The 10,357-nt window shown below is 45.6% G+C and overlaps 1 protein-coding gene across 1 annotated transcript; it reads right to left on the bottom strand.

Annotated features, from left to right (window-relative positions):
- Nucleotides 1-334: 334 nt before the first annotated feature.
- LOC109895556 (integral membrane protein GPR137B-like) lies at nucleotides 335-10,106 on the bottom strand. Its single transcript, XM_020489370.2, has 7 exons — nucleotides 9,075-10,106; nucleotides 6,524-6,573; nucleotides 6,144-6,366; nucleotides 5,658-5,807; nucleotides 5,303-5,431; nucleotides 2,200-2,321; nucleotides 335-1,323 (listed from the first exon to the last, which is right to left on the bottom strand). The coding sequence occupies exons 1-7, from the start codon at nucleotides 9,534-9,536 to the stop codon at nucleotides 1,212-1,214; spliced, it is 1,248 nt and encodes a 415-aa protein (XP_020344959.2). The 5' UTR covers nucleotides 9,537-10,106; the 3' UTR covers nucleotides 335-1,211.
- Between the last annotated feature and the right edge of the window lie 251 nt (nucleotides 10,107-10,357).

The raw sequence follows: 10,357 nt of genomic DNA, 5'->3' as shown, positions 1-10,357 counted from the left end.
TCGGAACAATACTATTTGACCTCAACGTAACAGAAAGGTATACTTTATACCCCTCAAAGCAAGTTCCACTGTGTTGTTTTGTCATTGTTCCCCTTTTAATCAGGGACTTGATTTAGACCTTGGACACTAGGTGGGTGCAAATTAATTATCAGGTAGAACAAAAACCAGCAGGCTCCGGACCTCGTACCCCTGCTCTATACGCTTAAAAATATTAAATTAAGTCATTTTTGGCAATAATATGTTGCGTTATATGGACTTGTCTAATTTCATTTGAGGTCAGAACAATGTTGGGGTCAATTCTGTTTCAGCTAGTGACTAAATCAAGAACGGTAAGTAAGCTGTCACCACAAATGTCCTTTTATTCATGTTTGTGTCAATACCGACCACGATACAGACAGAAAAGCGGACACAAAATAGAGCGTCTGATCAGTGAAACTTTCTTCATTACAAATTACATTTAAAAAACAACTTCCTGTTACAAATATAGAATCCAATTTTTTTCACCATTACATCAATGTATGTTCATAGTCATATTTACTGCAGATAGATATGACATGATTTTGTTTCTGTATTTGTATCATTGTTATATACAGGCTTTAGGATATTGTCTAAGGTCAACTACCTTGATGTATATGTTTGTGCATGACTTAGTGCTAGCTTATAGTATGGGTTTATTTCACAGGTTTTCTAGATGACTTTCTAAAATGTCTATCAGTGGTTCCCAAACTGTGGGGCGTTCGATAGGGGGACAGAGTTTGTTGAGGAACTCAGTCAGGCTTACAACTTACTCTTGAAAGTTATAATAGTAGAATGCACAAGGCACAGTAATGTGTAGTGTATCATCCGTTTTACTCTTGTCATTAATTGCATACCTTAGAGCTATTTATAACTTGTCAGAAATGTCCAGATCAACGAGCCCATGTCAGCTAACGGGAGGTTCCCCAATGATGGAACGGGGCCCCGAGTGAAATAGTTTTGGAACCACTGGTCTACATTATCACTAAGTGACTAATGCAGTACGTTGGCTGATGGACAAAATACGGATGCTGTCGAGAAGTGTCAAAGTTTACAAAGTGCATTGCGGTGCTGTACAGTGCAGTGTGGACTGGTTCAGAGTTGTGGTCAATTCCATTCTTTTGCTTTTCAATTAGGAGAATTGGAATTTTTGCTTCCTGATTTGAATGAATTGACCCCGACCCTGGACTTGTGTCTCAGTATGGACGAAGCTCTCCCGTCACCGGTGCCAACCGTTGTTCGTCCGTCCCTGTTTGGACAGTGAAACTGCTGTTGTGGCTGCCCCAGTCGTAGCAGTCTGTAATTAGGCTATAGAAACCAAAAGATAAACATCCTTTAGTTTAAAAATAAAAACCAAACAATTTCATTGATTTTACTGAGTTACAGTTCATATGAGGAAATCAGTCAATTTAAATCAATTCATTAGGCCCTAATCTAACGATATCATATGACTGAGAATACAGATATGCATCTGTTGGTCACTGATAACTTTTTTTTTTAAATGGGCCTCACAATGGACCTCGATCTGTTTTTTTTTGTGCATTCAAATTGCCATCTATAAAATGCAATTGTGTTCGTTATCCGTAGCTTATGCCTGCCCGTACCATAACCCCACTGCCATCATGGGGCACTGTTTACAATGTTGACATCAGCAAACCACTCACCCACACAACGCCATACGGTTGTGGTTGTGAGGCCTGTTGGACATACTGACAAATTTTCAAAAATTACGTTGGGGGTGGCTTATGGTAGAGAAATGAACATTCATTCTCTGGCAACAGCTCTGGTGGATGATCCTGCAGTCAGCATGCCAATTGCATGCTCCCTCAACTTGAGACATCTGGAATTGTGTTGTGAGTAAACGTGGCATTGTATTGTCCCCAGCAAAAGGTGCACCTATGTAATGATCATGCTGTTTAGTCATTCTTGATATGCCACACCTGTCAGTTGGATGGATTATCTTGGCAATCGGGAAATGCTCACTAACAGGCATGTAAACAAATTTGTGCACAACATTTGAAATAAGTATGGAACATTTCTGGGATATTTTAGTTCAGCTCATGAAACATGGGACCAACACTTTACCTGTGGTGTTTATATTTTTGTTCAGTGTAGTTATTTCTATATCTTTTAAATCTATAACATACTGAAAAGTAACCTATCCCTGTCTTAACTGTACTGTACCTTGTGGAGTTGTTCTGAGGAGGGATGCTCCACGCCAGGTCATCGTCGCTATCGTACCGACGGGGGTTGTCAAAGAAGTAACCTCTGGATGAGAGCACGTGGTTTGGGATCCCTGATCCACTCTGCAAAGACCGAGCATACTGAATAAGCTAAAGAAATCGGTAATGCTTTATTTAAGAGTCCAGTTTAAGCTGGTACTCCCCTCAGAATATAACACAATTAGTAACTACCTGGCATCAAATGGTATTGGCTTACATAGTGACATTAGCGTCAATGAATCCCAGTGAATCCGATGTGTAGAAGGTCCCTGGTTTGGGGCGGCAGGTATCCTAATGGTTAGAGCATTGGGCCAGTAACCCAAAGGTTGCTGGATCGAATCCCTGAGCTGACAAGGTCAAAAAAATCTTGCCGTTCTGCCCCTGAACAAGGCAGTTAACCCGCTGTGCCACGGTAGGCCGCCATTGTATCCTGTAAGGATATTGACCTCATCCCGTCGGTCGAGGATGCCTGGTCATTCTTTAAAAGTAATTTCCTCACCATATTGGATAAGCATGCCCCGTTCAAAAAATGCAGAACTAAGAACAGATATAGTCCTTGGTTCACTCCAGACCTGACTGCCCTTGACCAGCACAAAAACATCCTGTGGCGGACTGCCGTAGCATCGAATAGTCCCCACGATATGCAACTGTTCAGGGAAGTCATGAACCAACACACGCAGTCAGTCAGGAAAGCAAAGGCTAGCTTTTTCAAGCAGAAATTCACATCCTGTAGCTCTAACTCCAAAAAGTTTTGGGACACTGTAAAGTCCATGGAGAACAAAAGCACCTCCTCCCAGCAGCCCACTGCACTGAGGCTAGGTAACACGGTCACCACTGATAAATCCGTAATTATCGAACATTTCAATAAGCATTTCTCAACGGCTGGCCATGCCATTCATCCTGGCTACTCCAACCCCGGCCAACAGCTCCCCCCCTCAGCTTCTCGCCGAAGCCTCCCCAGCTTCTCCTTCACTCATATCCAGACAGCAGATGTTCTGAAAGAGCTGCAAAACCTGGACCAGTACAAATCAGCTGGGCTAGACAATCTGGACCCTCTCTAAAACTATCCGCCACCATTGTTGCAACCCCTATTACCAGCCTGTTCAACCTCTCTTTCGTATCGTCCGAGATCCCTAAAGATTGGAAAGCTGACGCGGTCATCCCCCGCTTCAAAGGGGGTGACACCCTAGACCCAAACTGTTACAGACCTATATCCATCCTGCCCTGCCTATCTAAAGTCTTCAAAAGCCAAATTAATAAACAGATCACTGACCATTTCGAATCCCACTTCCGAGCTGGTCACGGGTGCACCTCAGCCACGCTCAAGGTACTAAACGATATCATAACCGCCATCGATAAAAGACTGCAGCAGTCTTCATCGACCTAGCCAAGGCTTTCGACTCTGTCAATCACCGTATTCTTATCGGCAGACTCAATAGCCTTGGTTTTTCTGACAACTGCCTCGCCTGGTTCACCAACTACTTTGCAGACAGTTCAGTGTGTCAAATCGGAGGGCATGTTGTCCGGACCTCTGGCAGTCTCTATGGGGGTACCACAGGGTTCAATTCTCAGGCCGACTCTTTTCTCTGTATATATCAATGATGTCGCTCTTGCTGCGGGCGATTCCCTGATCCACCTCTACGCAGACGACACCATTCTGAATACTTCTGGCCCTTCCTTGGACATAGTGCTCACTAACCTCCAAACGAGCTTCAATGCCATACAACACTCCTTCCGTGGCCTCCAACTGCTCTTAAACGCTAGTAAAACCAAATGCATGCTTTTCAACCGTTCGCTGCCCGCACCCGCCTGCCCAACTAGCATCACCACCCTGGACGGTTCCGACCTAGAATATGTGGACTACTATAAATACCTAGGTGCCTGGCTAGACTGTAAACTCTCCTTCCAGACTCATATTAAACATCTCCGATCCAAAATCAAATCTACAATTGGCGTTCTATTTCGCAACAAAGCCTCCTTCACTCACGCCGCCAAACTTAGTCAGTTTTACTAGGGTATCCTACCGATCCTCGACTTCGGCAATGTCATCTACAAAATAGCTTCCAACACTCTACTCCGCAAACTGGATGCAGTCTATCACAGTGCCATCCGTTTTGTTACCAAATCACCTTATACCACCCACCACTGCGACCTGTATGCTCTAGTCGGCTGGCCCTCGCTACATATTCGTTGCCAGACCCACTGGCTCCAGGTCATCTATAAGTCAAGGCGGAGCTTTACCTAGCATAATCTCAGTTCACTGGTCGAGATAACAACACCCACCCGTAGCACACGTTCCAGCAGGTATATCTCACTGATCCTCCCCAAAGCCAACACCTCATTTGGCCGCCTTTCCTTCCAGTTCTCTGCTGCCAGTGACTGGAACGAATTGCAAAAATCGCTGAAGTTGGAGACTCTTATTTCCCTCACCAACTTTAAACATCAACTATCTGAGCAGCTAACCGATCACTGCAGCTGTACATAGTCCATCTGTAAATAGCCCACCCAATCTACCTACCTCATCCCCATACTGTTTTTAATGTATTTACTTTTCTGCTCTTTTGCACACCAGTATCTCTACTTGCACATCATCATCTGCTCATTTATCACTCCAGTGTTAATCTGCTAAATTGTAATTATTCGCTCCTATGGCCTATTTATTGCCTACCTCCTCATGCCTTTTGCACACACTGTATATAGACTTTCTTTTCTCTACTGTGTCATTGACTTGTTTGTGTTGTTGGCTTGTTTATTGTTTACTCCATGTGTAACTCTGTGTTGTTGTCTGTGTGACACTGCTTTGCTTTCTTGGCCAGGTCGCAGTTGCAAATGAGAACTTGTTCTCAACTAGCCTACCTGATTAAATAAAGGTGAAAAAAAATGTAAATAAGAATGTTCTTAACTGACTTGCCTAGCTAAATAAAGGTTAAAATAAAAAGTGCGAAACAATTATTAGGTATTTACCGTTTAAACAACTAACTAGCTGGTTAAATTAAAGAGTTTTACAAATCAGACATTTCCAAGCTTCTCTTTCCTTGTCATCTGAATTCTGGACACACACTCACCCTGTCCTGTGGCAGCCTGCGGACCCTGAAGAAGAAGACCACCAGGGAGGTTGGCAACAGTTCCCAGACAAAAAGGATCACCCCGAACACGATGTAGCCAGCGTCTCCCAGAGTGGACCTCAAGTCAGCCTGCACAGAGTGAGAGAGAGTGCATTTGTGTTTATCCCTCTAGAGGGTCTTCATTTGTGGCTTGTTGGTGTTAGGCTGTGTTTGAGTGTGTTTGTCTGGCGAAATGTATTTGACTTGTCCCACATATACTGTGTTTGTGTCTGCCTGTCTCGGTGTGTCTGTCACATACTTTTTTCTCTGTCGCTCTCTCCCTCATTCTGTGTCTGGGATAGCGTGTCATCCTTACCTGGTCGGACACGTTGTACCAGTCGTAGTCGAAAGAGTTGATGGTCTCGATGTCGGTCAGAGCAAGCACCACCAGGTTGTAGCAGGCCCGTGATGCGTACAGCAGAACCACCAGGACGCCAATCAAAGTCACCTGACACACCGACGTTCCCTGCAACCAATGTTGAGGGAGGTCATGAACTACCAATCAGCATTAGTATTTCCGAGGGGTCACAATTTCCCACCTCCAAAATAAATAAAGACGTTCAATTAAATTGAATTTAACTGCTTTTTAAGTTGACCTTAAATCTTATACGTCGTGTCCTACTTTCAGAAAACCATGGAGCAGACCCAGACAATCTTAAGTATGTAGCTGTATGTATCAAGTGTCTCAGAGAAGGAGTGCCGATTTAGGATCGCTTGGACAGGCAAGACCTGATCCTGGATCAGCAATCCTATTCTGAGATGCTTGATACAGCCCTGTATCTACAAGTTCTGAAGGTCCTACCTTGGACTCGAGGTATATGCTGGCCAGGGACATCTTAGCCACCTTGTAAAGGCAGATGGACAGTGAGACGGCGCAGAGCACGAAGAGCGTATCGTTGATGGTGACTCTGACCAGGACAATGGTCTTGACCTCGGTGGCGGTCATCTTAACCAGCAGGGCACAGGCCAGGTTGACCACCAGGAAGAGAAGACTGACCGCCAAGAAGACCAGGTAGAGAGGGAGCCTGCAGAAGGAAATACATGGAAGGGGGAGGGGGTCTAAAACACTGCAATACATACCACATGAAATGTATAAAATGTCTGGGCCCTAGTGACAGCCTTTGAGCTATGTGAGGGTCCTGTATATGGAGAGGAAGAGAGGGGAAAACTCAGTCTACTTACTTGTATTTAAGGAGCTCTGGGGTATACTTAGACTTTGCCTTGAAGTAAACCTGTTTTGGGTGACATCAGAAAACAAGTTATACTTTGGATATTTTCCCAATGTTCTTTTAAGAATTTGCTCCCAAGAAAACAACAATCAACAATGTGGCCTCTCAGCTGAAGAACCAGGTAATGAACTGATTCTGTCTCCAGATCAGATATATTTAGAAGGGATCCCGAAGAAATCCAAATAAATTGGACCCTTGTAGACTGAGCTCTTATCAGTTACTGTAAATAGCACCAAAAGAAACCCATGACGTGATGTCAACAGCAGACAAACGAGGCCCTACTGTATTATATTTAATAGTCATGTGTGAAGGGAAACAAATGCTGCGAATAGATGTAGCATTGTGTCTCTAACTGGCTATACAGAACAGTGAGCATGAGAATGTCAAGCAAGTGTGTGATTGCTGGTGTCTGCAGACAAGGGCTGTGTAAGTCTCTATTGTGGGCCACCCCTCTGAGCCGGGTTCCTCTTTAGGTTTCCTTCCTCCTAGGGAGTTTTTCGTGCCCTGTGCTTTCGCTTCTGCTTTGCTTTCTCTTTGGGGTTTAAGCCGATTAAATGGAAAGCACTTTGTGATAACTGCTGATGTGAAGAATCTATATGAAATTATTTATAAAACACTAGATCCTCTATTTAAGTCTATTACAATTCAATTACGTGCTTCTGATAATGATTCATCATCTACACTGAACATGTAAAGTGTTGGTCCCATGTTTCATCAGCTGAAATAAAATATCCCAGAAATGTTTAGCACATAATGCATATTTGTCTTAGATTTTGTGCACAAATTTGTTTACTTTCATGTTAGTGAGAATTTCTCCTTTGCCAAGATAATCCATCCACCTGTCAGGTGTGGCATATCAAGAAGCTGATTAAACAGCATCATCATTACACAGGTGCACCTTGTGCTGGGGGGCAATAAAAATGTAGCTCTAAAATGTGCAGTTTTGTCAAACACCACAATGCCATAGATGTCTCAAGTTGAGAGAGAGTGTGCAATTGGCATGCTGACTGCAGTAATGTCCACCAGAGCTGTTGCCAGAGAATTCAATGATAATTTCTCTACCATAAGCCACCTCCAATGTCGTTTTCCAGAATTTGGCCGTACGTCCAAACTGCCTCACAACTGCAGACCACATGTAATCACGCCAGCCCAGGACCTCCACATCTGGCTTCTTCAGCTGCGGGATGGTCTCAAAAGAGCCACCCGGACAGCTGATGAAACTGTGGGTTTGCATAACCAAAGAATTTCTGCACAAACTGTCAGAAACCGCCTCAGGGAAGCTCATCTGCGTGCTCATCGTCAACACCGGGGTCTTGACCTGACTGCAGTTCGAAGTCGTAACCGACTCCAGTGGGAAAGCGCTCACCTTCGATGGCCACTGGCACACTGGGTAAGTGTGCTCTTCACGGATGAATCCTGGTTTCAACTGTACCGGGCAGATGGCGTCTTGTGGGTGAGCGGTTTGCTGTTGTCAACGTTGTGAACAGAGTGCTCCATGGTGGCAGTGGGGTTATTATATGGACAGGCAAAAACAATGAACACAATCAAATTTTATCGATGGCAATTTGAATGCACAGAGATAACGTGACGAGATCCTGAGGCCCATTGCTGTACCATTCATCCGCTGCCATCACCTCCTGTTTCAGCATGATAATGCTCGGATGGCCCCATGTCGCAATGATGTATACACAATTCCTGGAAGCTGAAAATGTCCCAGTTCTTCCATGGCCTGCATACTCAACAGACATGCCACCCACTGAGCATGTTTAGGATGTTTTGGATCGACGTGCACAACAGCGTTTCCAGTTCCCACCAATAAACAGCATCTTCACACAGCCATTGAAGAGGAGTGGGACATAATCCACAGGCCACAATCAACAGCCTGATCAACTCTGTGCAAAGGGTTACACCAGACACTGACTGGTTCTCTCATCCACGCCCCTACCTTTTTTTTAAAGGAATTTGTGACCAGTGTATCTAAAAGCAGCATGCCACACCTCACCACGACACCCGCTATGATATATTGTAAATAACTAGCTGTATGACTATATAATTGCCAAATGCTGTGTGCACATTGCACAATGAGGTGGCTGTGCTAAGCCACTAAATAAGGAAAATGTTGATAATCTTCCTTTGCGGGGGGGGCTTCATACCTTTACACTCCTGTCTTTCTTGAGCCGCCCCCTCCCTCCCACTGCCTTCACGACCCTTCCACCACTTACCTCTTCTAAGGGGAGCGTTCCCCATAGGATTGTATATCCCAGCTATTGGGGATGCCACCATTTCAACAATATCGGAAATAACAGTCCACAGCTATTCTGTATACACAACACTCACACATCAATGTATAATTATATTAATACTCTGAACTATTTCCTAGACACTGAGGCTGAAAAAAAGGACAGATTGGTATTTACAACATATAGCATCCAACCGTAATCCACATTTTGGATCCCAATGGACCCCCCATTCCCTAAATGTGGCCCCTGGGAGCGCATCCTCACCTGGGCGCAGTAGAGGTTCATAAGGCTCAGCGTGAAGAACTGCAGGCAGACGGGGAAGCAGTAGAGCAGCCAGAAGGTGAAGGGCCCCAGCGTGTTGGCCGTGACGCAGTCGCGGAAGTAGAAGGAGAAGAGGAGGGCGCGCAGCGCAGCCCACAGCAGACACAGGAAGAGGAAGGCCGTCTGGTAGCTGAAGCGCTTGTGTCGGTATCGGAGCACCAGCCACAGCTGGGCATAGATGAAGGCAAAGAGGAGAGAGTAGAAGACTGTGTAGGCCACAGTGAGGCCAAGCTTGACATAGGGTGGGATGGCCGGGGCCATGGTGGGCGGGGGAGGTAGGGAGCCGTTACCGGCTGCTGCCGTCGTGAATGCCGGCTCTGGTGCCGCTGAAATCCCCCCGACGGTGCTTTTCTCCCCCACCTGGGATGATGACTCCAGGGACATGTCCATCGCTTCTCCATTCATCCTCTGTTCCTCAACGAGGGAGAGAAAGAAGGGAATCCTTCTTTTTTCTTCTCTCTCAGGCAATGTGTGTCTGGTAGAGACGATATCTCCTCTCCATGGAGCCTTTGCTTCAGACTCACAGCTCTGCTGTCTGACTCAGAGAGAGGGAGGGAGACAAAGGAGGGAGGAGAGGGGGAAAAGAGACACCCCACTCTTTTTGCCGGTGCTCCTCGGAGAGTGGTTGGAGGTAATGTCACATGACCGTGGCTCGGGGCGTTTCATTGGCCGGGGGCTCGGCAGGAGGCTGTGATGCATTTGAAGAGGATGGGGGGACGCTACAGATGGATCGAGAAAGAGAGCGAGAGAGAGAGAGGGAGGGAGTAAGCGAGAGGTGCACTGACTGTACCTTAGACCACGTGCTGGAGGGACCTGTCATCTGCTCCCGCCCCCCTCTTCTGTCATAGACAGCATCATCATGCAGCCTGTGCCAACTGTTTATCACCCCTCCCCCATTTGTTTCTCCTCATTTCTTATTTCATCCATCCATACTGAAGGTTGTGTAATGGATGTATCAAATCAAATTTATTTATATAGCCCTTCGTACATCAGCTGATATCTCAAAGTGCTGTACAGAAACCCAGCCTAAAACCCCAAACAGCAAGCAATGCAGGTGTAGAAGCACGGTGGCTAGGAAAAACTCCCTAGAAAGGCCAAAACCTAGGAAGAAACCTAGAGAGGAACCAGGCTATGTGGGGTGGCCAGTCCACTTCTGGCTGTGCCGGGTGGAGATTAAAACAGAACATGGCCAAGATGTTCAAATGTTCATAAATGATCAGCATGTT

This window comes from Oncorhynchus kisutch, linkage group LG1, assembly GCF_002021735.2.
Source record: "Oncorhynchus kisutch isolate 150728-3 linkage group LG1, Okis_V2, whole genome shotgun sequence".
Classification (NCBI taxonomy): domain Eukaryota; kingdom Metazoa; phylum Chordata; class Actinopteri; order Salmoniformes; family Salmonidae; genus Oncorhynchus; species Oncorhynchus kisutch.
This window is presented reverse-complemented; position numbering and strand designations above follow the sequence as displayed.